This window comes from Agelaius phoeniceus, chromosome 16 (assembly GCF_051311805.1).
Source record: "Agelaius phoeniceus isolate bAgePho1 chromosome 16, bAgePho1.hap1, whole genome shotgun sequence".
In the NCBI taxonomy this organism is placed as follows: domain Eukaryota; kingdom Metazoa; phylum Chordata; class Aves; order Passeriformes; family Icteridae; genus Agelaius; species Agelaius phoeniceus.
Window position 1 is genome coordinate 2,524,622 of NC_135280.1, and position 27,430 is coordinate 2,552,051.

The window sequence follows — 27,430 nt, forward strand, 5'->3', positions numbered from 1 at the left end:
TCCCCTCTAGCGAGACCCTTGGGGACAAGGAGCAGGCAGGGGCTGTCACAGCCTGGGGGGGACCCCAGCAGCCCCCCAAGGATAAAGAGAGGCCACGAGCAGGGCGCCACGTACTTCCAAAACAATCGTTGTATCTTTATTGACGCTCTGAATGCAATGACCTGTTTTTTTACTCTTAAGGAAAATAAACATCTTTTAGAAACAGCTTGTTACACACAATCTTCAGTGTGAAGCAATATACTAATAAGAACACTAGTCTTAACATTTACAGTCTTCATATATATTATATATATGTATATGTATACATATATATACACTATATAATGAGGCAATATATAATACACACGGTTTACCATTTTACAGTCATATGTACAAGATGTCACTAAAAATAGCCAGATTTCAGGCAACACTGCCAAGGACACGGGATTTATTTTTTTCTTTAAATTAATTTTTTTTTATTATTATTTCTCCCTTTTTAAAATTTTTTTCTCACCTCCTCTTTTTGTTTTTCACTCCTGTGTCCGAGGCAGCTGCTGAAACAACAGACATTGTGTGGCCAGCAAACCTTGGGGTGGGTGGGATGGAGGGGACACAAGAGGTGGTGGGGACATGGGGCGCTGGCTCTGTGGGGACATGGATGGGACCAGCAGTGTGCCCCCCTTTGCAGGATGCTGCAGAGGTTGGGGGACAGCCAGTGGCTGTTTGTAGGATGAGATCTGGACTTGGGTTCACCTGGGCTGGTTGCTACCTGTGTCAGGGTGACACAAAGATGGGCTGTGGAGCCTGGGGACGTGGGCAAGGGTCACCAAAGTGTTGGGCAGTCTCCCAGCTCCACTGAGGTGGCCACGAAGCAAAAGTCAAGGGAGTTGAGCAAAACCAGGGCAGTGAGGGGTGAGCCAGGCCCATGTGGAGGGAGGAAGCAAATGCCTCCTCCTCCTCCTCCTCCAGTTCAGCACGCAGAGCTGTGGGGTTCAGCACAAGCACAGGGAGCAGAGCCCCCACGAGAGGAGCCACAGGAGGGGTGCTGGTGAGGCCAAGCACAGGCAGGAGGGTGGGTTTTGGGGGGTCCTGGACAGCAGGACCAGGTGTCCCCAGCCCAGCAGTGCCAGCGCCGCATGGAGTGGGAGGGTGGGGGTGCAATGAGTCAGGGTTTGGGGCTTGGGAGCGGGGCAGCCCGGTGGGTGCCACCAGCCTGGCCAAGCACCCTTATCCCCCCCAGCACCCTGGGTGTAGGTGGGGGCAAACAGGAGATGGAAGAACAAAACAGAAAAAGCAGAGTGGTGTTTCAAACAGCAGGCCGTTGTTTGCCCTTTTTTTTTCTCATTTTTCTCATTTTTCTCTTTTTTTTTTGGTCTTTTTTTTTTGTCTTTTTTTTTTAATCCTCTTCTTCGCAGAACTATATACAGACACCATGAGGTTTGCTGAAGGCAACATCTCAGATCAGATCAGTGTGATATTGAGAGCCGGGACCCACGGAGGGTCCGGCGGCCCCACAGTAAGACAACATCGCCGGGACCCCTCCTCGTACACGGACACCCCCCGCCCCCCTGTGCAGCCATCGCAGGTGGGGGATCCCGATCCGTCCCCCGCGTATCCAGACCGGGTTTTACCGGGACCCGGCGGGAGGGAAAGCCCGGCGCTGGCTCCGCCCGCCCGGAGCGGGCTCGGGGGATCCCGGGGCGCTCACGGGCTCGGGGGGTCCCCGGTACGGCCCGGCCCGGCCCCGCTCTGCTCCAGGCGCTGCCTCCTCTGCCGGTCCCTCGCTGGCGGCGGGGCGGGTGTCCGCGGGCGCTACACCGGCTGCCTCTGCGGGGAGAACGGAGGGCTCAGCCCGGGGATCACATTGGAGGCAGGGGGGTGGCCCTGGGTTGTCCCCATCGCCGCCCACCCCCCGTTGCCAATAACCGGGCATCCACCCGGGACGCAGCGCTTTGAGAAGGGGTTCAACCATCGTTCACCACCTCGTCTGTGCTCAGGGAAGGGGATAAGACCCCTCAGAGCTGGCTGGGGTGTCCCAGACCCAGCAGCACCCAGGGGCTGGCACACCCCATACCCCCAGGGATGTGATGCCCACACAGAGCTGAGCATCCAGGATGGGCATCCCCAGAAATCTGGGGTCTGAAGGCAGGTCCTCCTGCCACAGGGAGCTGCAGAGCATTGGGGGGTGCACAGGGGGCTCTGGCTTACCTTATGTTTGGGACATCTCAGAGAGAAGCTCTCCTCAGTTAATAAGCAGCCTGCGAGGAGAGGACAAGGATGTCAGGGCACAGCCTACACTGCGAGGCAGCTGCCCCTCAGTGGGGGGAATGCAGTGTGCCCCCAGTCCACAGCCACCCACCAGCCACAGCGATTGTGTGAAGGGCTCAGCTGAGGCCAGACAAGCTTGTGACACCTTCCAGTGCTGCTGGCACAGTGGGCATCACCACGCTGGCAAGCCAGTGAGCCACAAGCCCCTGACCCTGGAGCAATGGGCCCCACACTGAGGTGGGTCAGAGTGCCCAGGACCCCGAGCCCCATCCCTGTGGCCGGGCTCACCTGTGTCGATGGCACACGCGTAGTGGTAGGTGTGGGGACACCCCTTCTGGCAGCAGCCCACGGTGGCTCCTGCTTGCTGGCAGCTCGAGCACTTCTGTACACGCACCCGGGAATTCGGAGCAGGGAAGGAGAGATGTGGAGAGACAGAGAGACCCTGTCAAAGCCCGGCACAGAAGAAGAGAACCACGACAGCCCCAGCAGTGAGGGCAACATGGGTGTCCCTGATCCTCTCCAGCCCCTCCTTGCCTCTCCCAGGCAACATCCTTGCTCCCGTGCCAGCGCACTGTCAACCACACCATGCCTGTCACTGGGTTGTCTGCAGCCATGCACGAGGTTTCTACCTGCCATACCACTCCCCTGGATGACACCGAGCCCACAGCCATACTCCATGGGGCAGGAGGGGAAGGGACATGACCTGGATTGTGCCCTACCTACCCCGTCCCCAGCAGGTGCTGCAGGGATGGGAGCACCTGGCTCTGTGGTGAGGGCAGCAGCCTCCAGATAGCCATGAAATGAGCACACAGGCATGGGAATACAGCCAGCCCCCAAACCTGGCAGTGGGGGGGGACTTGCTGGAAACCCTCTGCACAGCCTCTGATCCCTTCCTCTCCCCAGCACTAAAAATGCATGTCACAGAATCCCAGGATGGTGTGGAAGGGACCTGAAAAACACTCACCTCATTCCAGCCCCCTCCCACAAGCAGGAATACTTTCCACTAGAACAGGTTGCTCCAATCCCCATCAAGCTCTGAACACTTCCAGGAATGGGCCAGCCACAACTTCTCATCCCCTTCAGCAACCTCCCTATTTTGCTCACACCTTGCTCCAACCACTGTGGGAGAGGAGCAGGGCAGGGTCATCCCCTCCCTCCAGCTCCCCTTCCCCTGCTGCCGCCCATCACGGTGGCACCAGGCTGTGTTGTGCCCATTTTCATCTCCCACCCCGCGGCATCTGTCCTGCTCTGAGCCACCCCGTGCAACACACGACAGGGCCAGGGGATGTGACAATACCAGCGGGGCCCAGCTGCCTTCCTAAAACATAAACTGCAGGTTATTTCTGTGCCTAAAAGGGAGAGTTCAGGTGCTATCAGAGACGCAGCAGCTCAAATCTCGTAGGGACCCAGCAGAGCTCACAATGCTGAGCCCCTGCCCTGCTCTCCCAGGGCAGAACTATCAATTTCCATCCCGACCGAAGGTGCAGACACGGCAATGGCGTTGGCTGAAGGAGGCCAGCGGAAGATGCCGCCTAGGGCGTGCGGCCGAGCTCTTACCAGGTCGGCAGCCGCCTTGACAGCCTCCTGCAGCCCATAGAGCTTCCCTGCCACCAGGAAAACCCCAGCGGTCCATACGGCACAGGCCTCGTGCAGCCAGTGCTCCTGCGTGTCGCCCGCCGGCTCCTGCGGCGGCGATTCGGCCTTGTGACATTCGTGCCGCCGGGGCTTTTCGGCCGCCTCCTCGCCCTCTGTCCTCTCGTCACAGCAGTAGCAGCTCTGCAGCCGACGGAACATGCCCCGCGGGCTGGAGCGCAGCGAGCTCTGCTTGGCCGCCTCGGCGGCCCCCTCGGGCCGCGCCGCCTTCCCGCCGCAGCCGCCCTCAGTCCCGCGGGGCGCCCGCTCGGCCGCGGCGGGCACGGCGGAGTCCTCGCCCGGCCCCTCCGCCCGCGCCTTCTCCTTCAGCCGGGATTTCTTCTTGGGCAGGCAGTCCTCGGGGTAGTAAGGCCCGCAGAGGTCCCCCAGGTCCTTGTAATTGGCGGGGTTGCGGCAGAGGCAGCAGACCAGGCACGCGGCGCTCAGCGCCTTCGACACCACCGGCCCCATGTGCATGGTGGAGGAGGCGGGCAGGGCCGCCCGCGGCCGCGGCGCCGGCCCGGCCGGTCCCCGCTGCAGCCGCGCCTCGTCGCCGGGCGAGTTGACGACGGTGCAGGTGGTGGAGAACTCTCCGCGCCGCTCCACGCGGACGTAGGGAGCGAAGGGCGGGGCGCGGCTGTCCGCCCGCAGCCGCTTGCAGGAGATGTACTTGAGCCGGATCTCGGGCTCGGCGGGGTGCAGCAGCGGGGCCTGCTGGGGCTGCCGCCGCCGCTTCCCGCGGCTCTTGCACCGCGCGGGCACCGCCTTGGCCTTGCCGTGGCCCAGACGCTTCCGCTGCCGCTTGGAGTAGCCGTTGTAGTTGGAGTGGTTGGCCCGCGGCTTCGGCCCCCGCGCCGGCCCGGCGGCGGAGCGGCCCTCGGGAGGGCCATCGCTGCTCCCCGCCTCCTTCTCCTCAGTCTTTGGTTTCTTCTCCCGCGGCGCCTCCTCCGCACCGCCCGGGCCGGCTACACGTTCCCGGGGCAGTGCTGGTGGCAGTGGAGGGCTCAGGGGCGCCTTGGCCATGCCCAGCGCTGCTGCTTTGCCCTTGCGGTTCCTCTTCTTGGGGAGGAGCCCCAGGTTCTTGGCCACCATGTTGGGGCTGGACTGGGTGCCCGGCGTTGACCCACAAGCCTCCCCCTGGCAGCCGTCATGGGGCAGCTTCTTCCCACCACCCGGCTTCCCCTTTGGTGCTCGGCCATTGGGGTTCCGGCAGAGCGGCTCAGCCACCGGCATGGTGGGCACCTTCTGTGCTGCCCCCAGCTTGGGCAGCCTGGCATCGCCCACTGCCACAGCCACCCCACTGTGCTTCACCATCCGCTCCCGCTCCGCTCCAGCTGGGCTCAGGGAGGAGCCGTAGGCAGCTACTGTGGCTGCCACTGCTGTGGCTGCTGGTTTGCAGGTGAACTTCTTCAGGTTGGGTGAGGTGATCTTCTGGACGATGGCCTCCAGCTTGAGGCCACGGCCCTTGCGGGGAGGCAGCACTTTGGTCTTGGTGGCCTCCTGGAAGGCTGCCCGGGAGGTGATCTTGATGCAGACATCAGGGGCCTCCTTTGGCAGGGGGGGCTTCGGGATGGCTTCGCCAGAGCTCTTGGGGGGCAGCTTGGCTTTCACCTTCTTGGCCACCGGCATTTTTTTGAAAAGGCTGGGGGGACCCTCTGGCTTCTCCTCCTTCACGCCACCGCTGTTGCTCCGCAGGACCAGGTTCCTCTTCTTGGTGGGGATGGGGGAGATGAAGGTGGACTTCCTCTTCAGTGAGTGCAGTGGCCTCTCCGACATCTTGCCCCCCACGCCTGGCCCTGCTTTGGGCAGCTTCATCCGGGCACCCACCTTGCCCTCCTTGTGGGGGCTGCCCGGTGCTGGCAGCTTGAAGGCAGGTGGGAGGTGGTTGTTGGATATGAGCTTTTTGGGTGCCTTGCAGTTCTTCAGCCGGACATCAGCTGCCCGCTTGCCCCTCTGCCGCTTGGTGTAGAAAACCTCCTGTGTCTTTGTGCGGGAGCGCAGGATCATGGACCGCTGGTCCCTCTCCCCGGCTTCCACCGCGTCCCCCTCCAGCGGTGTTGGCCCTGCCACCTCCTCCGCCGCCACCAAGCCGGGCACCAGGAGGGTGGCATCACTGGCGTTTTGGACCACCCTGGGGCCCGGCCGGCTGTTGCGCTTCCTGGTTTTGAAAGCCACCCTCTGCTTCACGCCACAGCCGGGCTTCTTCCCCAGCTTCTCCTGGTGCGCGGGAGCCTTCAGTCCCTCCAGCGGGGCAGGGGCGCGGGGCTCGGCCAGGGCGGTGAAGGAGCGGGTGCACATGCGTGCCGGCAGCCCCTCGGCTGGGAACCGGGGGGTTTGGCTCTGGGCACTCTTGCTCGGTACCTCCGTCTGTCCGTCTGGCCCCAGGCAGGCGCCGGCCACGCTGCTGGCTGCTGGCAGCTCATCGAAGGGACTCAGCACGGTGCTGCCGGCACCATCCCCCTCCGGCAGCCGGCAGTGGACCCTCTTGTTGCGGAGGCTCTTGCCCCGTGAGACAGGCTCCATCTTCCCCAGCACGTTTTCGGGCGTGAGTTGCTGCTTCACCATGACCGACGAGGCGGATTCAGCGTCGGCCGCCTCCAGGTGGGATGTCTCCCCTCCACCATTCTCCTCCTCAGGCTGGATGTGGGGCAGGGAGGATTTGAACCAGCTTTTCACCTTGGTCTCTGTGCCCACAGCGGGGCCCAGCAGGATGACGGACTGTCCAGAGAGGCGTGGGGTGGGAGCTGAGCTCTCCTTCTCCACCGTGCTGACGGTCTCCTCGGCAGACACAGGCACCTCGCTGGAGGACAGCACGGCCGGCATCTCCGGGGGCTTGGGTGGTGAGGCATCATACGTCACTGACTTCTGCTCTGAGCCAGCCAGCTCACAGAGTGAGGAGTACTCCTCTGCCTCCAGGTCTGACTCCTTCAGATCCGGAGAGGAGATGATGGGGATCTCACTAAAGTCCCCAGCTGAGCAGCAGTGCCGGGTGTCCTGCAGCCACCTCTCGCTGTCTGCCTTTGTTGCTTCATCGTAGGTCAGTGTCTCCTCCTCCTCCTCCATCACCTGCTGGCCAAAGTCCTGGACCGGCTCACTCTTGGCTGGCTGCTCTCCATCGCACAGGTCCAAGCCGCAGGCGTTTTTTTTCTCCTTGCAGGAGCTCACCAATTTGCTGGGGAACAAGCCCTTGGGGAGGTCGGTGGCCTGGAGATCCTTCCACCTCAGGCAGGCCTCACCCAGGCTCTCCTCCGGCCACTCGAAATGCTCCATGGCATTCTCAGACGCCACCGAGTTGGCGGTGGTGTTTGAGTAGCAGCTGTAGCCGGTGGCTCCCGCGCTGGACGTCGCTGCCGGGATGCTGGGCTTGGAGTTGAAGGCCAGTGGGGCAGTGTCCTTCAGCACATCCTTGCTTTCGGTGGCTGTGAACTCCACCTGGGGACCCTCGTACACCTCCTCACTAAAGTCCTTCCCTGTGCTGGCCCCTGAAGCTTTGTCCAGCTTGAGGGGCTCGGTGAGCGTGCTGGAGTCACCCTGGCTGGGCCAGGCACCTTTCACCATGGAGTCCAGGCTGGGCCGGTGGTTCTCCATCTGGAAGGGGGACTTGGTGGTCTCCTTTCCCAGCATGGGCAAGTTGGCCCAGGCTTTGTCTGCCTTCTCATTGATGGCATCCTGCAGGACGATGATCTCAGAAGCCAGCTCCTCCTGGGACAGGGCACTGAGGAGCAGTCGGGGGCAGTCCCGTTCATTGCTCACATACTTGGTGAAGGTCTCCAGGGGCAGGGTGGCATGGATACTCTGGAAAGAGTCATCTGATTTGGTGGACATGTCGTCTGGGGAGGTCACAGAGCAGGTGGACACCGACTCAGGCTTTGCCTTGGAGTTGCTGTTGACGCGGGCAGGGCTGCGGTTCTGGTTGCAGTACAGGAAACTCCTCTCCAGCTGGTCCTCTGACCCACTGAGATAGTCAGTGTCCTGTGTCTCAGCGTGGACAGACTGGGGGGTGCTCAGTGGGTCAGACAGGGGGGTCCCCACCTGCTCTGCCGAGTAGGTGCTGCTCTCAGGACTGCAGTGCTGCCCCTTGAGCTGCTCAGGGGTCCTCGCTGGGGTCTTGATGCCCTTTTTCTGGGGCACAGCCGTTTTGGAGAGCAGCAGCTGCTGGACAGTGTTAGAAATGTTCTCCACCTGGGAGGTGAGTGCTGTCAGGCTCTGCAGGCTCAGGTCTGACAGCAGGTTTTCGGGCAGCTTCTCCTTCTGCAAGTTTTTGCAGTTCCCAGATTGAGCGTCGGGGCTCGTCCCGTCAGTGGGAGAAGGGTTCAGCAGCGGCATGAAATGGCTGTGGTCAGCAATGCCAGCCGGGAAGGCACCGGCACTCAGGGGCTGCTGGCTGTATTGGAAGTTCTCCAGGTTGGGCATCAGAGGGGAGGGAGTGGAGCTGTAGGACGGGGACCTGCCGACGGAGCGAGCTGGCGAGTGGCTGGCGCTAGGGCTGAAGGTCTGGTAGTACTGCTCCGGCGTCCGCACGGGCGGCGCATCGCCCTGGCAGTAGGTCTGGCCTGGCTGGTTGTAATGTTGGTACTTGGCCAAGTTTTGGTAGTGGAGGGTCTCTGAGGCGTGATGCCGCCCCTGCATGGGCTGCGGGGGCTGTGGGGGCTGTGGTGGCTGTGGGGGCTGCGGTGGTGGCGGCTGCGGGGGCTGTGGCGGCGGCTGTGGGGGCTGCTCGTAGCCGATGCGGTTGGGCTGGTAGCCGTGCAGGTTGGGCACACGGGGGCCAGGGGCCAGGCTGGCAGCGCTGCCCAGGGGCCGCTCCAGCGGCGGCTGCCCCGAGGGCGCCGTGCAGCTCTTGTAGGAGTGTGCAGGCTGGCTGCCCCCCGGCACCGAGGAGTAGGTGGAGGAGGCAGGGAAGGACTGGGAGTGCTGCCCGAAGTGAGGGCTCTGTGAGAAGGGCATGGGTGAGGAGACATCGTTGGGCAGTTTCTGCCGCTGCAGCTTGGGGTAGGGGAGTGCGGGCGGCTGCTGCTGCTGCTGTTGCTGCTGCTGCTGCTGCTGCTGCTGCGGCTGCTGCTGGAAGTGAGTCCGGAAGGGCAGCGAGGTGGCCGCCGGCTCATGGTACGGCCGCCCGCCCGCCAACGCCACTGTCTTCTTCATCAGGTTGTCCTCATACTTGGCCACACCACCGGGCAGTGCCTGTGGCTGGCCTCCCCAGGCCTGCAGGCTCTCGTCCCCGGAATACCGGGCCGGATAAGGGCTGTTCTCCTGCACGGTGTAATTGGAAAAGGCCGGCCTGCCCTGCAGCTGCTGCCCCGCTAATTGCTTGTTTCCCCGGTGGTATTTCTCCACGGCGCTGTTCTCATAGCCCGCGTACGGCAGCTGCTGCTGACTGTAGTACTCCTTCGCCACCAGCCTCTGCCGCTCGCAGTTCGGCCCTGCCTGACTTTGATGCCTGTAATTCTCCAGGCGTGATGTATCTTGTGAAGTCGGCTGGTAGCTCTGCTGGTTGCCATGGAAACCACACCTTTCTCGAAAGGACTGCATGGCGCGGGCTCGTTATCTGCGAAGAGAGAGAGGCGAGAATTCAAATGAAGCGTCGCCACCGCGGTGGGCCAGGGTCCGAGAGGGCCAGTGTCACCTGCACCATGGGGACATCCCTGCCTCGCCTCACCTCAGCTGCTGGGCATTGCCCCACTGGGGATCAACTCACAGCCACCCCGGAACACAGCACGTGATGCTGCATCCCCTCGCATTGCCCTGCATTGTCTGGCATCACCCCGGTGCGCTGAATTGCCTGCATGGCCTTGCATTGCTCTCCAACGCCTCACCTCGTGTTTCACCTCCCTGCATCTGGTTGCCTTGCATCACCCTGAATTGCATCGCCCTGATTTGCCCTGCATTGCATCGCCTCACACTGCCTACCCTTGCTCCATGTTGCCTTGCCTTTCATCACCCTGATTTGCATGGCCCTGCATCATTGCTTTGCCTCATCCTGCATCGCATCACTTTCCATTTTGACTCCCTGCATTGTGTTGCCTTGTATTGCATCGCCCTGAACTGCATTGCCCTGCATCGCCTCCTCCTGCCTCACCTCACATCACCCTGCACCACATTACCTTGCACTTCATCCCCCTGCATTGTCCTGCCATGCATTGCATTATCCTGCATCTCATTGCCCTGCATGGCATCCCATTGCCCTGCATCCCCTCCGTGTGCACTGCACAGCCCCGGATGGCAGCAGCTGGCTCTGTGTCACCTCTCATCACTCTGCATCGTGCTCTGTCGCCCTGCATCACACTGCCTGGCACTGCATCCCCACCTTGCAGCGTCCTGCATCCTCCTCTATCCCCTCTCCCTGCATCGCAGCACAGTGCCCATGCCCGGGAGGGTGCTGGGGTCTGCTTGCCTCCTCCCTGCCTGCAGTGGGCTCAGCCATCCTCCTGCCCCTGCTGCTGAAGCTGCCCATCCCTGCTGCCCACCCCTCCCTGCCTGGTCACCTGGTGCAGTGACCCCCCCACACCGTGTCGGGGTCCCTCTGCTTTGTGTTTCACACATCCACCACCCCTCACATCCGCAAATCACTCCCGCCCTTCTCACACGCCTCCCCAGGGATGCCGGGATCCTGCGAGCGCCTCTGCACACCCCTCTTATCGCCATTCTTTTTAATTATTGGGCTAATTACTGGAAGCAGCAGCGCGGAGGGCCAGAACCGCAGGCTCTGCTGCAAAAAAAGTCATTTCAACTTGCTGGCTCTGCCCGGCTCTGCCGGCTGCTGCCTCCCGCAGCCCCCCCGGCCCCGGCGATCCCCCTGCCCCGGCGCGATGCCATCTGGAAGCTGTCTGCTCCCGCCGGCAGCCGTCATTACCGAGCCTCGCCACCGGCGTCATTAAAGCTCCCCATTTCCTCAGCCCGCTTGCTCTGGGAGCAGGGACACACCTGGGGCACTGGTTTGATCTCTTAAGGCAGTCAAGTGGCTTGTGGGGGCTAATGAAGGGCTTGGCGGCAGGGGGATGCATGCTGCCTGCCCCCAGTGCCCGTGGGTTGAAGGTACTGGGGTGGATGCAAGCCTGGATGAGACAGGGATTTGTCAGCCTGGGTTAGGGCAGCCCCAAGGGTTTGTGGCTGTCCAGGGACATCCTCAGTGCTGCTCTCTTGGCAGTGACACAGTGGTGACACCAGTGCTGTCCCCTCAGCCTCCAGCAAGGCAATGAGTATAACAAGAGGAGGGCACGGGGTGCTGGCAATGTCTATCTAAACCCATCCCAGCTCCTGGCACACTTCCCTGTGGTGCCAGGCAGCCTTGAGCCAGGATATGGATTCATGTGTGTCCCCACATGTCCCTCCATCACGCTCATGCCACTGCCACAACACGTCAAACCCCACACGGTCCCTTTGCTGGCAGTTCTGCCACAGCAACGTAAACCACACTGCTGGTTTGACAGGCCCCAGCTCAGCCCTTTTCCTTGCAGCACCCACCAGTGACACCTCAGCACCTTTTTGGGGTCTACACACACACACACACACACACACACGGGGCTTTATTTAATTCTGTTTCCACAAGCACCAGCTGCTCAGGCATGCACCAATCACAGTGTCCTTGGGCACCACTGGAGCCAGGCTCAGTGCCACCCACAGCAGCCCAGCACCCCATCCCTCCCCGTCCCCCATCCCCTTTTGGGATGTTTTCCATGTCACTGCCACATATTGCATCTTGCAGGCTCTGCGGGCAACTGGATGCAGCTAAAGCCTAAATTCCAGGGAAAAGATGGGTCCAAAAAAATCTGGAAAGCTGGCACAAAAGCTCCTACCACAGCATGGTATCCTGTGCCAGTGCTGCTGGAACAAAGGCAGGAAAATCAAAGCCAGGCTGTGGGGCAGCCCTGGGCTGTGGTGGGAGAATTAATGGGAGCAAAGAGCCCTTCATGCTGTGTGGGAGTGGGTTTGAAAAATGAAATCGGCTTGAGAAGACCCTGGGCTGAAGCTTTAGGGGGAGCTTTTCTCCCCTTTCTCCTTTAGTATTAATTATCGTGATTGATTAATTAATTATTATTATTAATTAATTATTGTTAATTTTCCAAACAGCTGGGACAATGTTGGGATGAGCAGAAGTGCATGGTGCGAGGGGAAGGATCAGTCACCGGCACGCAGAGCTGGGGATGCACAGAGGGAACGTGTTCCAGCTGAAATCCCACAAGCCCAGAGCCACGGTCCCATGTCCCTGTGGGGCACCAGGCTGTCCCTGGGAGGGGACACCCACATCACCAGCAGCACCCAGAGCCCTTGGCAGAGCCTGGGGCCAGCTCTGCTCTCGGATGTGCCGCGGCGTTGGTGGGGAAGGGCCGTGCCAGATGTTGTGCCTGGTGCAGGCTGTTTCCCAGCAAAGCTTTAATGGCATCAAATCAAGCTGTCGACAGCAGGGAGGTTACAGCCTTCCCCTGGAGAGGGAGGTGGCTGTGGCTGGCCCCTGGGGCCCTGCCCACTCACTGTCCCTGCCACGTCCCTGCTGGACGTGCTCTCCTGACCTCGAAGAAGTTTCCAGACACTGACTCTGAGATGGGAATCGATACAGGGCTGTTGGTGCATGGCTGCAGCTGGACCTGCCCTTGGCAAAGCCGTGCTGTGGCCAGGGCTCGTGGTGTGGGTCCCTGGGAAGGGACAGGACAGGGACTTGGGGCCACCAGGGTGACCAGCACTGGCACAACCCTGTCCCTGGAACACAAGGAGCAGCTCTCACTGCTGGCTCCAGCCAGAGCATCCTGTGCCCTTGGTCCCAAGGGAGCATGGACAGCCCAGCACAGCCCATGTCACTCATGGGGGACACACAAGGACCTGATGCACCTCCCTGATGTGCCAGGGTATGACCCAGGGCCACGATGGTGCATGGGGTCATGCTGCCATGAAGCTGGGGGCTGATGCATGGCACAGGCCAACATCAGGAGCCGAGCTGGGGCAGCGTGTGGCAGGATTTGTGCTGTGTGGCTGGATTTCATGTTATTTTCCTCTCCCCACTTCCTTCCTTCCTTCCTTCCTTCCTTCCTTCCTTCCTTCCTTCCTTCCTTCCTTCCTTCCTTCCTTCCTTCCTTCCTTCCTTCCTTCCTTCCTTCCTTCCTTCCTTCCTTCCTTCCTTCCTTCCTTCCTTCCTTCCTTCCTTCCTTCCTTCCTTCCTTCCTTCCTTCCTTCCTTCCTTCCTTCCTTCCTTCCTTCCTTCCTTCCTGCCTTCCTTCCTTCCTGCCTTCCTTCCTTCCTGCCTTCCTTCCTTCCTGCCTTCCTGCCTTCTCCCCTTTCCTCCCCCTTCCTCCTGCCTGCCAGGGACATGGCATGGCCGGATCTGGAGCCCTCTGAAGGCAGCCCAGGATTTCCATGGATGTCAGGGACCCTCGGTAAGCACCCAAGCCCCCCAGCCCCTCAGCCCCATGGGGCAAAAGGCGTCCCCCGTGTCCCTGCACGCTGGCCTGGCTTCCCAGCTGCTGCTCATCCCGCGGGGGCTGCTCCAGCCCTGCTGCTCCTCCGGCTGCTCCATCAACAAGGACTCAGCGACTAAAAATAGCATCGCGCTCTCGCAGGGGGATGCTCCGCCATCAGAGCGCTGCTGGCACCGCGGACACCCCGTTCCCCACCCCGAACCCCCGCCCCAAACCCTGCCCCACACCCAGGGGTGCAGCCCCATAGGGTGAGCTGCTATCGGAGCTGGGAACGAAGCGATTGGACCCCCCCGGATCCCCCGGCAGCTCTCAGGGAGGGGAATAAGCGCCTATCGAGTAGCGTCAGCCCCGGATTTGTTTAATTGTGAGCTGGTGGAGTTTAAAGAAACCCTTTCTGGCTGGCTGCCACACCGCAAAGTGCTCCGGAGAATTTGATTATTAAGGGAGGAGAGAAAAGGGGAGGCTGCGGGCGGGGGGAGCCGGGGTGTGTGGGACAGACCAGGAAAGGGCATCCTGCCTCAGGAGCTGGGAATGAGAGGAACTGGGGGGATGGAAAACAGACAGACCCCCCTCAGCAGTGCACAGGGACCCGGGGGGCTCACCCGGGGTAGGGCAAACCCGCCATGCAGCTGTGGAGGTGCTGCTGTTTGTCCCTGCACCCCACAGACACCCCGCTGCCAGGGCACCCCCCTTCAATGCCCCTTCACTGAACCCCTTTAATGCACCCTCTCCCCAGTGCAACCCCTCTTACTGCACTGTCCCCCAATAACTCCTCTAATGCACCCCAATAATGGTCCCCACCCCAGTGAACCCCTCTAATGCACCCCAATAATGGTCCCCACCCCAGTGAACCCCTTTAATGCACCCCAATAATGGTCCCCACCCCAGTGAACCCCTTTAATGCACCCCAGTAATGGTCCCCACCCCAGTGAACCCCTCTAATGTACCCCAATAATGGTCCCCACCCCAGCGAACCCCTTTAACGCACCCTCTCCCCAGTGCACCCCTTCAATACACTCTCATTAGCGCACCCTTGTCCCAGTGCACCCCAATAAAGTGCTCTCCCCGCAGTGAACCCCTTCAATACCCCTCCCCAACCCCTCCCATCAGCACCAGCATCTCCCACCACACCAGCGCTCCATCCCAGTGCAGGGGCTGGGGGGTTACGGCACCCCAGGGCCGCCCCCCAGCCCCGCGTCCCGCCCCATTTCGGCGCTCAGCCGAGCGGAGCAGCTGTTCCCTGCACACTTCACTTGCCCGCAGATGATGATAAATGGAGCTGGGGCTGCGCCGCCCATTGCGTGGGGGTGGGCGGATGTGGGGAAGGAGGAGGAGGAGGAGGAGGAGGAGGAAGGATGGGGTCCCCATCTCCCGCAGCCCCCCCAGATCACGCTGCTCCTCCCATCCAGCTGCTGGGGAATTCCCTGGCCAGGTTCCCCCCCTCCCCTTATCCAAACCGCCCTCCCGGGGGTTGGAACCTGCCCAGGGAATTCCCATGGCAATGGGATGCATCCCCATCCCCAGATCAGTGTCGCATTTAGGGGCCACAGTCCTTCACTGCTGCCCCCCCCCCCCCCCAGCTCTGCTCCTCCCCAGTGAGGAATTTTCCTTGGGAAAAAAAATCCACCGCCTGCGAACCGCACTCATGACTCAACGTTTCTGCTGGCCCCGGTTCCTCCGGCGCTTGCCAGGGGAAGCCCGTGGCCGCCCCAACCTCATCCCCTCACATGGAAATCCGGCTCAGCCGCCAGCTCCAGCCTCTCTCCCCCCTCGGTTTCTCCTCCTTTATTTTGGAAGGGGGGGGGGGGGGTTGGGTCCTTGATGTCAGGGATGGGAGGTTTGCAGAGGGTTGGGCTGGGGAGGATGATGGGAGGTTCTGGGAGTCACAGCAAGTTGCTGGGTTTTTGGTTTTTTTTTGTTTTTTTTTTTTTTTCTTGGTGGTGGAAAATGTCAGTTGGTGAGGAAGGATTTGAAAAGGAAGGGAAGAAGAAAAAGGGGGAATAAGAGGAAGAAAAAAAGGGAAAGAAGAAGGGGGAATAAGGGAAAAAAAGGGGAAAAAAGAAGAAAAAAAGGAAAATTAAGAAAAGGAAAATAAAAAAGAAAAAAGAGAAAAAGAAAGAAAAACACAGAGAAAGGAATGAGAGAAAATGAGAAAGAAAAAGAAAAAAGGTATTAAAAAAAAAGATATGAAGGCAAAAAAAGGAAAAAAGAAGGCAGTGGGGGTAAGGCTGGAGGCTCACAGCAAAACAGATGCTCAGCCTGAGCCTTCCTGGGCAAATTCCCTCTCCGGAGGTGAACCATGCTCCACTCCAGAGCAAAATTCATGGCCGGATGTACCATGGAGTGAGGCTCCACATGACCCCCAGCCAGCGGCTGGACATCGACCTTGGGGCTCTGAGGGGAAGGAAAACCAAACCTGCAGGAGGCTGGAAACACAGCTGAGCTCAGGAGAGATCCAGCAATCCCAGTCTCCAAACCCAAACCCTGCTGCAGACCTGCCTGGAGCTGTCAGTACAGCGGTGCCAGGGCACCAGTGGGCACAGCCATGGCCGTGGGGTTGTTGTCACCACCGTGGTGACCTTCAGCCAACCCTCCAGCCTCACCCCAAGTGAGCAGCACGGGGCCAGCACAGGGCAGTGTGACAGCCTGGTCAGTTCTCCACATGCTCACGGTGTTTTTCTTTACTCATTTTCTGCTTGACAGCTTGGGATCCTTCTTCCTTCCTCCCTCCCCTCCTGCTCTCGGCCTGACTCACTTCAATTCCAATAATAATTAACCATTCCAATCATTACTGTGACTGCTAATTTTAACCCTCCCTTCTTCTCCCACATCCTGTTTGTCCCCTACCTCAGTTTCCCCTTGAGGCAGGACAGAAGCTCCATCCCTGCCAGGAAAGGCGGGGAGCAGATGCCATGCCCTTGGCACCCTCCTCTGCAATGCTGATGCCCCAAGGGGTTCATGCTGCTTACAGCAAAAATAAAAGCAAATAAAAGCTCTCCCAAGTAAGAGGGAAAGGATCCTCATCCCAGTCCTGGATCTGGTCTGCATCTCCTGAGCTGGCTGCTCATGGATGTGGTTGGATGCATAAGGCTGCAGTCCCTGGGGAATGTCACAGGGATGGCTCGTGGTCCCCTGACACCTGCTGGCCCAGCAAACCCACACCAAACCTGCTGGCAGAACCTGGCACCCACCCAGCAGCCTGGAACTGAAAATCCACTGGTTTGGAAGCAGGACCACTCTCCAGCTGTGCCTCAGTTTCCCCACTGTAGAGTGGTCCACGTTTGTGCTGGTGTCCAGTGTTGGTGCTGGGAAGTGCCAGCCCTGGAGCAGGGGAATGGAGCAGGCTCGTGTCCCAGCCCCAGGGACCTGGGTCCTCCCCAGAGGGTCTCCCCATCCCAACAGAACTGGAGACCCCAAAGGACGACAGGTGCCCATCACCCCCAGGACATCCCCAGCTCTTCTGAATGTGCCACTGGCTCCAGCCCCTCTGGCTCATCCCTGATCACAGCCTGTTTTTCTATTAGGAAAACTCAGCAAATTCACACTGCCACATCCAAAACCAGGAGGCCTCAGCTGCTGTGGGATGGCTGCTGACAGCAAAGGGCAGACCCTGGCACCATCCCATGCCTTCTCCCCACCCCAAACTCTCTCCCTCTCCCTCCAGGAGAAGATGGGGCTTTGTCCCAGTGTCCCCACCACGTCAGGCACATGGGATATTTATGGTTGTGTTTTACATGAGTGCTATTCAGTTACCACTGGTGATCCCCAGTCCCTGTCTCACTGAGACCCCCTCACTGGGATTCATTGTTATGGGGGGCATTCCCTTGTCCCCTTTTTGCCTTCCTGGGGCAGCCAATCTCATGACCCAGCAACCACCAGCTCCCCACTGCCATCACCTCATCTGTGAGGCGCTTTCAGGTATGGGCACCCCACAGCTGCCAGGTTTCAGCATCTGCTCCGTGCAGCGGAGCCAATCCCGGCTGTGCTCCTGCCCTGAGCCGTCCCCTGCCGGCAGCAGACAGCTCGGTAATGAAGCGTAATGCTCCGGCACTCCCCTGAGTGACAGTGGCCAGCACCGGCTGGGTCCCCGCGGCTCAGCACCGCCTCCTCTGCCTGCCAGAGAGGGGATGAGCATCCCCCTGCCACCAGCAGGGCTGGGGGCTGCACAGTGGTCACCTGCTAGGGGATGCTGAGCTGGAATCCCCTGGGGGGAAAGGAAAAATAATAAGGATAAAAGGGTGTTGAAAGAAATAAGTTAAAAAAAACCAAAAACATAAAAGAAAAGAAGGTTGAAAATAATAAATTGAGGTTTGATGCTGTGTGGTAAATTATTTCGGTATTATATATTCCCCAGCTTCAAATCCTGAAGACAAATACTGGGGCAGGTGAAGTGGGAAGCAGATTTCCAAAGGCCTTCTCCCGGCTCCAGGTTATTGACTCTGTCAATCACAGCGGGCGCCGTCCCCACCTTTGGCACCCTGCAAAATCGGCTCCTTTTGTTCCTGCTGAAAAACTGGGGGCGGGGGAAAAGGAGGGGAGAGGAATTTGGGGCAGGGAACTTCCAAAAGAGATGATTAAGGAGTTAATCTGCCTGAAATAGATAAGGAGCTTAGAGCTGCTGGTATTTGACTGTCCAAGTTTGGATTCAGCGTGTCTTAAACACTGGCTGGAATGTACTTAGATATGACCAAAGTACATGTCCCCCCGAGGAATTACCAGGTTGCCAATTAGATTTGCTTCCCAGATTCACTCAAAACCTTCACAAGCTTCTTCAGAGCAGGAAAATTGCTGCCTGTCCCTGGGGAGAAGCAGAGCAGCCGCTGCTGCCTGGCCCTGCAGCCAGCACAGCACAGCATGGCACGACACCAGATCCCAGTGGGCAGCCACAGGATTTGCAGGGAGGTGGCACAGCCAGGATGATGGCAAGGAAGGGATGCCTGTGCCAGGGTATGGGGGCACCAGGCATGGCCTGGTGGGTGTTTCTGGGGGAATTTGGGTGGTTTTGGCTGCTTGCCATGGTCGTGGTGCTGGTGCAGTGGGGGGCTCTCACCAGAGCAGGCTCAGCATTCCATGGGGTTGCAGAGCCATGGCTCTCCCTACCTCCAACAACGCTCACTGTGCTGCCATGCAGCCAAATCCAACCTAAAACACCCCAGCTCAACCTCCAGGCAGGGGACACAACACAGAACAGAGCCATGATGGCTCATGGGGAAGGCAAGCAAACACCAAAACATGGACAAACCCCTCTGGTGAACACCTGGCTCCTGGTCCCTGTGGGCACCTGGCACATCACAAACTCAGCACAACCCAATGCTCAGAGCAGCGAGAACCCCTGCCCATGCCAGGCTGAAGGTCACCACTCAGGGGCCACAACAACATCCAGCACCAGGACAAAGTAGAGGTAGAAGAGCAAACACCAACCCCTGCAAAAACCCTTCACTATCCATTAATTTTAACCACTCCATCCCCATCCTTGTTATTTATAGTGCTTTATAACATGATGATGAAAGTAATGAAGTTTGGAGGGCTGCATGACCAACACAGAGGGAGGACCATGATGGAGGATCCCACCAGCAGCTCCCACATGCAGGCACCAAGTTCCTTTCCAATCCTGGGCTGTATTTACTAAATCTGAGCTCGGTTTCTGTGCTGGCATCCCAATCCCACTGAAGAGTGTTGGGAGTGGCAGCCAGTCTCACCAGGCTGGTGTCGGCACTGTTGGAGTGGCGGCGGCACCGTGATGGAAAGTTGCTGGAACATCAGCTTTGGATGCTGAGTCCTGGTAACAGTTGCTATGTGAAACATTCAGAGGTGGAATTTACTGTCACAGTTAATAATAGATGAAGGTTTTAGAATTTTTGATGCTTTACATTTTAAGCTGTTTGATTTATAATGTTTCAGAAGAGGGTGGGGGGAGGCAGGAGATGAACAGCAGCATGAGGTAAACAAAGCAAGTGGGGAGGTGGGCAAAAGGCTCCATCCATCCATCCATCCATCCATCCATCCATCCATCCATCCATCCATCCATCCAGCCATCCCCCTGCCCATTCCAGAGATGCACTGAGGTGGCCAACAACGGGATGGGATCTCCCCACCAACCACCAAAACCACTGAGCATCCTGGTGGAAAACCACGGCACGACTGGGACGGAGCCCCTCAATTCCACATCACACTTCATTTTGGGGCGGTTTTTTTTGCCTGCCTCTCTTCTCCCTGTTTTCATTCCGGTGGGTTGCTGGGTTATTTACTTGCTGGCTCCTCTCTCCTCTCCTCTCTTGCAGGTGTATTTCAAGTAGCTCCGTAAATAGCAGCGCGCGGCGTGCCTGCGGCGGGGCGCGCGGGTCCTGCTGATTAGGAACACGCTGCCAAAAAAAAGAAGGGTCTCAATTCCCTGCCAAGCTGTCACCCTGCTTCCACAAAGAGGTGCCAATGTCCTGAGGGGATGCTCCCCCTGGATCCCAGGGGGCTGGTGCGTGCTGTGTCCGCTCCTTCCTGGAATGGAGCAGCGAGCACAGGTGCTGTGTGAAGAACCTCGGCGTCTCATGGTGTCCTTTGGTGTCCTCAATGTCCCATTGTGGGCAACAAAGCCCTGTGATGGCTTCAGCTCTGGCACATTCTTCCTGCTTCTTCCAAACATTGGAGCATCCCAGCACCTCAGATGTGTGGTCAGGAGGATTTAATCCCAGCTCAGTAGGGCTTCAGGTCATGGCACGAGGAGCAGAGGGGGACTCCACACTTCCTCCACCAGTACTGGCCATGCAAGTGACATCTTGATAAAACTTGGGAATGGGATGGAAGAGAGGGGGTTCCCCTCTACTCCCACAAACACAGTGCAGAGAGGAGGTACTTTGCAAAGCTGTTGGAAGGATGTGGTGACTGGAGCTTCCAACACGTGTAGACATTCCAGCCCTAACCAGCTCCATGGCTCCTGCCAAAGCCCTGAGTGCACACAGGAGCTGCCAGACCTCAGGAGGTGGCTGAGGTGCATCCCAGACCACCAGCACCCTCCAGCCCCTCTGGAGCCCCTGTTTCCCCCAGGGGTCCTGGGCTGAGCTGCCCCATGATGTCTCAATCAGGGCTGTGCATCACCCCATTTACATACGCACATCCCGGCTGGAGCTGGGTATAATTTCCTTATAAAGCAGCTTTGACACACGGGGTAGCTCGCCTTAATGAGGAGGGTTATTCCACAAAGATCTGTCACTAATGGGCTCGGGGCAGGCAGAGCCTGTGCATGCAGACTCCTGCTGCCAAACCCAGCACTACACTGCACCCAGATCTCCCCACGGACACAGCATCCCCACCAGAATCACACCCTTGGCTGAGCCAGTGCCAGCAACCTCTGGCTTGGTGGGATCTCACCCTGATCCCAGCAAAATCCTGTGCCTCTGCCAGCTGCCTCTCTGCCTTGCATCAAAACCTACTTGAAGGTCCAAAAAGGCAACTGTGAGGCACATCTTGGCATGGAAACCATTCAACCCTTCCCAAAAACCAGCTCCAGGGAGGGAGATCAAAGTCAGCACAGCACTGAGGTCCCCCAGTATGCACAAGGTACCTGAACCACCAAACCATCCACATCCAAGGCACCGCTCCCACCTGGCACCAGCTCTGCCAGTGACCAGCCCGCCATTACCACAACTGCCTAATTAAAAAACACATTAGAACCCCCCAAGAGCAAGTCCCTCCCTGCAGAGCCTTGACGAATTCAGTGCAGAGGTTCATCCCCAGCACTCCCCCGGGGACCCCCGTTAGCAGCGGGTGCCTCGTTAGCCGCCCTCGTGCCGGCCATTGGCTGCAGCTCCTTGGTGGCATCGAGCAGCCCTGCCCCAGACACCTTCTCCTGCGACCACAGGCGCGCTACGTCCCAGGGCACTGTCACAATATATTAAGAAGCGGCGCTAAAAATAAGCAACAGCAAAAATAAGCAGGAAAATCGCGGTCCCTGCCTGCCCCTGCCGGCCTCGCACCGGCGGAGCTCCCGCTGCCGCACGCGAGCTGGGGAAGCACGTCAGGAACGAGAGGATTTTGCTGGGTTTTATTAAAAGGACGTGGTTTTCCCCTCCCTCCGCCCCCATCTCCAGCCTCTCTGTGAAGCGAGCCCCGCGGTGACACACAGGACTTGGTGACAAATCATCCCGGGGGTGGGCGGTTTCTCTGCATGCTGGTGGTTCCAGGCATGGCCGCAGCTGGTGTGAGGCCCTGCCTGTCCCTCTGGGGCTGGAGCAGATCCTTGCCCACCCCACAGAGCCCAGGATGGGGCTCTGCCCCACGATGGGGACACCCCAGGAGCCACGAGCGCTGCTCCGTGTGCCCACCAAAGGATGGATGGGTTTTGGCCGGCTCTGTGTTAGACACAACAGCCAGGCTGGCTCCCTCTGGCTAACCCCATTCCCAGAGCTCCCCAACATCTGCAAGCACCCCATTCTCCCTGCTAGCCAGGCACACGGTGTGGCTCAGCTCATGGGATGGCAGCTGGCACCCAATTCTCCCTGCACCCCATTCTCCCTGCTAGCCAGGCACACGGTGTGGCACAGCCCATGGGATGGCAGCTGGGAGAATCCTCTACCCGGGAACGCATCCTGGCTGGAGCACCTGGGGAGAGGGCAGGAGCCTCCTCCCTCTGCCTGCTCCCGGTGGGGAACCATCCTCCATGCCGGATTCCTGGGGGCTGTGGGAGGCACGGGCAGGGACACAGCCCCTGCTTGTCTCCGGGAGATGAAAGAGCAGCTCGGGGCGCGGGGACGGCTCCGTGCCTGCAGCCCAAGGCTGCGGCTGGAACGAATGCGTGCACATACCTCTGCCCCGGCACGGCTGTTTGCTCTTCTCTTCCGTGGCTGTGATTGATTAAAGGATCAGGGACATCTGAGAATGGAGGCAGCAGCGGCAGCAGCAGAAGCAGCTCCCTTTGGACTTGGAGAGCTTCCTTGCCTGCTGCTTGCTGCTGCCGTTGCCTGTCAGGCAGCTTTTAATCAAGGTTTGCTTATATCTGCAAAGGCCTTTCCCAGAGGGATGAAGGGAGGAAAAGAGGGGGGGAGAGTATATTAACATGCCAGCCACCCTCCCTCTCCCTCTCCTTTGTTTATGGAGAGGGTCAGTGCTTGGAAACGGCTGGCGGGGACCGGGAAAGGCGCTTTGGGGGTGCTGGATTGTGGTGCAGCTCTTGGCATGCCCAGGTCTCATGGCATAGCCAGGGGTAGGGAGGGCATCATACTCAGCTGGAGCGTGCTCAAAAACAGCACCAGTCTGTGGAGGGGGCAGGACATGGGGGCCAGGGCTTGGTGGCTTCTGCCAGGTGGCCCTGGATGCCTGGCATGTCCCCCCAGGCAGGGCAGGGAGGGGACCAAGCTGTATAGCCCCAAATTGGGGTCTCAGCCCAGAGAGACCAACACCAGCCATATGCTGAGACCAGCACTGTCCATACACCAAGACCACTCAGGCAGAAGGAGCCCAGGCCCCTCCATCCCAGCCCTGGCCCCATGGAAGGTCAGAACCTCCATCCTCATCCTACAGCTCACTGGGACTGCAGTTGGGATGGCCACATTACAACACCCCATCTCCCTTCTGCAGGGCAGTCTCTGGCAGGGAAACCAGGGCTCAGAGGGTCTGACACCAGCCCCACACCTGCCCCAGGGCTGGGTTTGCCTCATGGCACTGGGATTTCAGCACTGCACACTATGGGAGCACCCCAGCATCACCCACCACAGCCACCATCACCCACCACAGCCACCACCAGAGCTCTGCACACCCATACAAGCCATATGGGAGAACAGGTGACCCCGAGCCCCGTGTCCCCTCATCAGGCACTGTTCTGCCTCCACTGCCATTCCTGCACATCACTTTGGCTCTCCACGTTATCTTATTGCTCAGCTAATGACCTGCTAAAAGTATTATGTGAAAAACCGTGCTCTTAGCCAGCCATTAGACTGGTTAGGACCAGTGGGTCATGCTTTATTGCTTTAATAACGGAGTTTATGAAAGGTCGTCTCATAACTGATAACATGCATAATTTTTGTAACTTAATTAATGCTGCTAATATACTGGAGTCTCCATCAGCTGCTGGTGCAACTGATGCGCAGTTTGCATCCCGAGCAGGGCTGGGAAGAGGATCCCAGGCCAGGCTCTGCCTGCTGTCCTTGCCAAGCAGCACCCATGGTAGGAACACAGGTCAGATCCACACCAAAACCTCACTGTGCCACCTCTCCACACTGGAGCATCCCCTTCAGAAATGCTCCAGCAAAGACAGGGAGTGCTGTGAGTGGGCAGAGGGAAATGGGAACAGATCCAGTTCCCAACCCCACAAGCCTGAAGGGAAGGGATTTCTTTGCTTCCACTCTGCCCAGCCCATGGAGAAGACAAGGGCAGATGTGGGAGAGTTTTATCTGTGGAAGAACCACAAAACCTCTGAGGGATGGGAGCTGCTCCAGCAATCCCATACATCGCTGCCTGAAGTTACAACTGAGCAAAGGAGTTTTGCCTTGATTGGGGATTTGTGACTGTGCCCCAGGAGGGTTCCCCTGGGAACCCCCAGACCGACTCGGCTCCTCTGGTGATGCTAAGGGCAGTCAGGCTGGCAATGGGGCAGGATCCTGCTGGAACTGCTGCCTTTCTTCCCAGCACTGGTTTTTAAGGACAACCTCCTTCACAACAATTCTGACAGTATTTTTTGAGACTTTCTTTTAAGAACACCCTCCTGTGAGGGTGGTGAGGCCCTGGCACATGTACCCAGAGAAGCTGTGAATGCTCCATCCCTGGAAGTGTCCAAGACCAGACTGCACAGGGCTTGGAGCAACCTGGGATAGTGAAAGATGTCCCTGCCAATGGCAGGGGGTGGTGGTGGACGGTCTTTAAGTCCCTTCCAACCCAAACCATTCTACGATTCTGTGACAAATACACACTTTTCTCATTAAAAGGGGAAAAACACAAAAGCAAACAACTTCTCCCCACTACCCGAGCGCACACCTGGGGGGGCTGAGCATCCACGGGGGAAGCTGGGAATCAGACACATTTTTCCAGGCAGCAAAATCAAGCCCTTCCCTTGCAAAAAAAAAAAAAAAAAAAAATTCATGTAAATAGGAGCCCAGGTGCATGCGGTGTGCGAGTCCCTGATATGCTGCCACCAGCAAATCTGGTGAGCTGTGAATCCGCGGCACCGCGCATCCAACGCTGCAAATCCGAGCTGCTCCAGTCGCCTGCTTAGTTTTGCAAATTCTTTCCTGCTGGCTGAGAAAAGCCAATATGTCTGCTGCTCCCGCTCCAGCGCAATAATTGTTCAGCACTGGTTATCATCCTGCCAGAAAGGCACGAGCTACCGCTGGGGCACTCTGCTTGCTGTAAATGCAGCGAGATGATTTCCTAGCAAATGCAAGTTTTCCAAGGAAGTGGGTGGAATCTGCTTGTCTCTGATTAGACAGCTTGGGTTTTTGTTTTCCTGGTGCTTTAGAGAGAGAGAGAGAGAGAGAAAGAGAAAGAGAGAGAGAGAGAGAGAGAGAGAGAAAAAATAAAAAAGGCATAAAATATGTGGCTTTGCATCCCCTCTGCCCTGAATCGCAGGCTCACATGCATCCAGGCGATGGTTCCCTTGGGACTCGCAGCTTTGCCCACACTCTGAGCAATGATCCCGTGGAATGAGGCTATGATCTTTCATCAATCATTGCCGAGCGCTTCTCCCTCCCGCGCCCGCTCCCCGGGCTGTGCAGCCCCACTGCTCTGCTTCCCCTTCGTGCCTCCAAAAATCAAGGGGTGCAGCCTTGGCCCCCCAAGTGCCTGGGGGGGGTCAGGACTCTGCCTGGGGACCAGGGGCACAGGGCAGCCCCTCTTTCACCTTCCTAGCTCAGCACAATTAAGGGATGCTTGGGGGAGATGCAGGATGATGGAGAGGCTTGCAGGACAAGAGGGTAAATCCCGAATTCTGAAGCAGCAACCAGAATAGCCAGGATGCTGCAAGGGAGGTGGGATCAGGACAAGCCCTGAGGCTGTGGAGAGACAGGTCTGCCTCCCCGCCCTTGCCAGGGGAGGAAAAATGACTTGAAATTAAGATTTCCTGATGTTTGGGGGCTTGGAGACCTTGACACCCCCTGCGTCCATCTGGCTCTTCCCCTCTTGTGGCAGCTCACTCCTGCGTTCCTGTCTATCCGAGAATACCAATTATGGTTTAGGAGAATGTATATCTGAGATGTGCAAATACAAAAGGCAGGAAATAAAAGTCATCTCTTACTGAAGAGGAGAGGTAACCATGACTACCTGGGACCTCATTTAAAACTGTGCCGGCCGCAGGCTAAAAGGCAACGCTTCCCATTGTTACACACGTTTACGGAAAGCTTTGAAAACCCGTTTTCCCCCCCAAAACCAGCTGGGAAGTAAGAATGAAAACGAGAATTGGAGGCGGGGGGAGTAGTAGGGAGGAGGATATAGAAGATATTTATTGGTGTTTGTGGGCTGGTTTTGCATCCCACCTGCATGAAAACAGCCGGTGAGCTGAAACTTCAAATGAGCAGCTCGGAGGGAGAGGCAGCGCCAGCGGCGTCGCGGCTCCGGCGCCACGTGGCAGCCGCGTGGCACCGGCAGAGCTGAGGCTCCAGAGCTCCCAGGGGATGCACCCCTGCAGGAAAGTGGGGTGTGAGTGAGCCCCTGAGGGCTCTCCATGCTGCAAACAGCGCCAGGATGTGCTCAGGGTTCGCGGGGAGCTGGGAGGAGTTGATGGGTCTCGGTGTTGGCACCCAGACATGCTTTGCCCACTGTCAGAGCCTGGGGTTGGTTGGATTTTGGGAGTGCCCTGGGCTTGCTGAGATGTCAGGTTTGGTAGCTCCTGCAGCCTGCAGGAGGGATACCCAGGATGGAGGGGGATAACTGGGAATTGCTGGCTGCCCAGCTGAACCTTTTCACCAGTCAGATCTGCAGGGCCAGGGGACACTGGCTCGTTGTCCTCAGCAAAGACACCCCATTGCTCCAACACATGTACAACCACAACCTGTCCCAGCCACATCAAAGAGCAGAAAAGCTGTCTGCCAGCCACCAGCCTCGTCAGGACCTCACATTGCCCTCAAGCTTGTGGTTACAAGGCCAATGACCATGCAATTAAACTGATTTTTGGTTCAAAGGCCATCCCACCTGGCACACTCAGGCAGCAGGAACCACCTCAAAATCAGATGCTGCTTTCTCAGGCATGTGTTGGGCACCAAGAGGCATCACTGTGGATGCAGGCAAACGTGGTGCTCACCTCCACCCCCATCATTCCTGGGCACCTGTCACAAGCTCCCAGTGGCCAAGCCATGGTCCTGAAGTTCCCCTGCCAGCACCCTGGACCCACACCTGGGACCACACAACCAGGCTGCAGGCAGGAGCCCGAGCCAGGAATTATGGTCTGTACAAAAGACAATGACAGTGAATCTTGTTACTGGCTTTTCAGCAAACGTAATTCCTTTTTATTAGAAAATTAAAGGGTATGAAAAGCTTTCCAAGGCTGAAGAGCTGAAATGTGCTTTCATAAAATATGCGGCGTCTGATAAAACGGATTTGCTTGTCTGCCTGCCCTGGCCCCCTCCCCCTCCTGGCTATTATTCCTACTGGCAAGGTGATGCCTTTTGCCAAAACACCAACCCCAATGTGGCCAGTGGAGATCCCTCTGGCAGTGCTGCTCCCCAGCATCCCAGTCATCCCTCCATGAGGCACCCCACAGCCTGCACCTGACTGAGGTTGGGTTTGGGTCGGTATTTTTAGCTAAATAAAACTCTGAGGGGCAGTTTTTCCCCTCCAGTGTTGCAGGTGAAGGCTGACAACAACCAGAACCATCACGCCAAACTCAGCTGTGAGGACGCATCAGTTGCCAGCAGGAGAAGGTGAAGCCAGGCAATGGCAGACAGAAAGCAGTGGATTCCCCCAGACATCACACCAACAGCAAGCATTAAAATTTTCCTGGGAAGCTCCTTCCTGAGGAGAAAGTCGTGCCCTCCCGTGCCCCAGCACCGAGCTGCACGTGAGAGGTGCTGAGGGTTCATAAGTTGCCGGTATTAGGCAGCAAAGGCAACATGAGGAATCTCCATTTCTTCCCTTTAATCGTTCTCTCTCTCTGTCTCTTTCATCTTTCTGATGGTTCGAGTCAACCTTCCACGTTTGTGAGGTTAAAGATTCTTGCTATCTCCCAC

The 27,430-nt window shown here is 58.3% G+C and overlaps 1 protein-coding gene across 6 annotated transcripts in view; it reads right to left on the reverse strand.

The window, feature by feature from the left end:
* Positions 1-111: 111 nt before the first annotated feature.
* The window catches only part of RAI1 (retinoic acid induced 1), a 74,321-nt gene continuing 47,002 nt past the window's right edge, over positions 112-27,430 (reverse strand). For all 6 annotated transcript variants that reach the window (XM_077187132.1, XM_077187131.1, XM_077187133.1 and 3 more), the window contains 4 exons: positions 3,805-9,427; positions 2,536-2,629; positions 2,188-2,237; positions 112-1,806 (listed from right to left, as the gene is read on the reverse strand). In XM_077187132.1, coding sequence (XP_077043247.1) covers positions 1,792-1,806; positions 2,188-2,237; positions 2,536-2,629; positions 3,805-9,411 — 5,766 coding nt within the window. In that variant the 5' untranslated portion in view covers positions 9,412-9,427 and the 3' untranslated portion in view covers positions 112-1,791. The remainder of the gene's footprint in view (positions 1,807-2,187; positions 2,238-2,535; positions 2,630-3,804; positions 9,428-27,430) is intronic.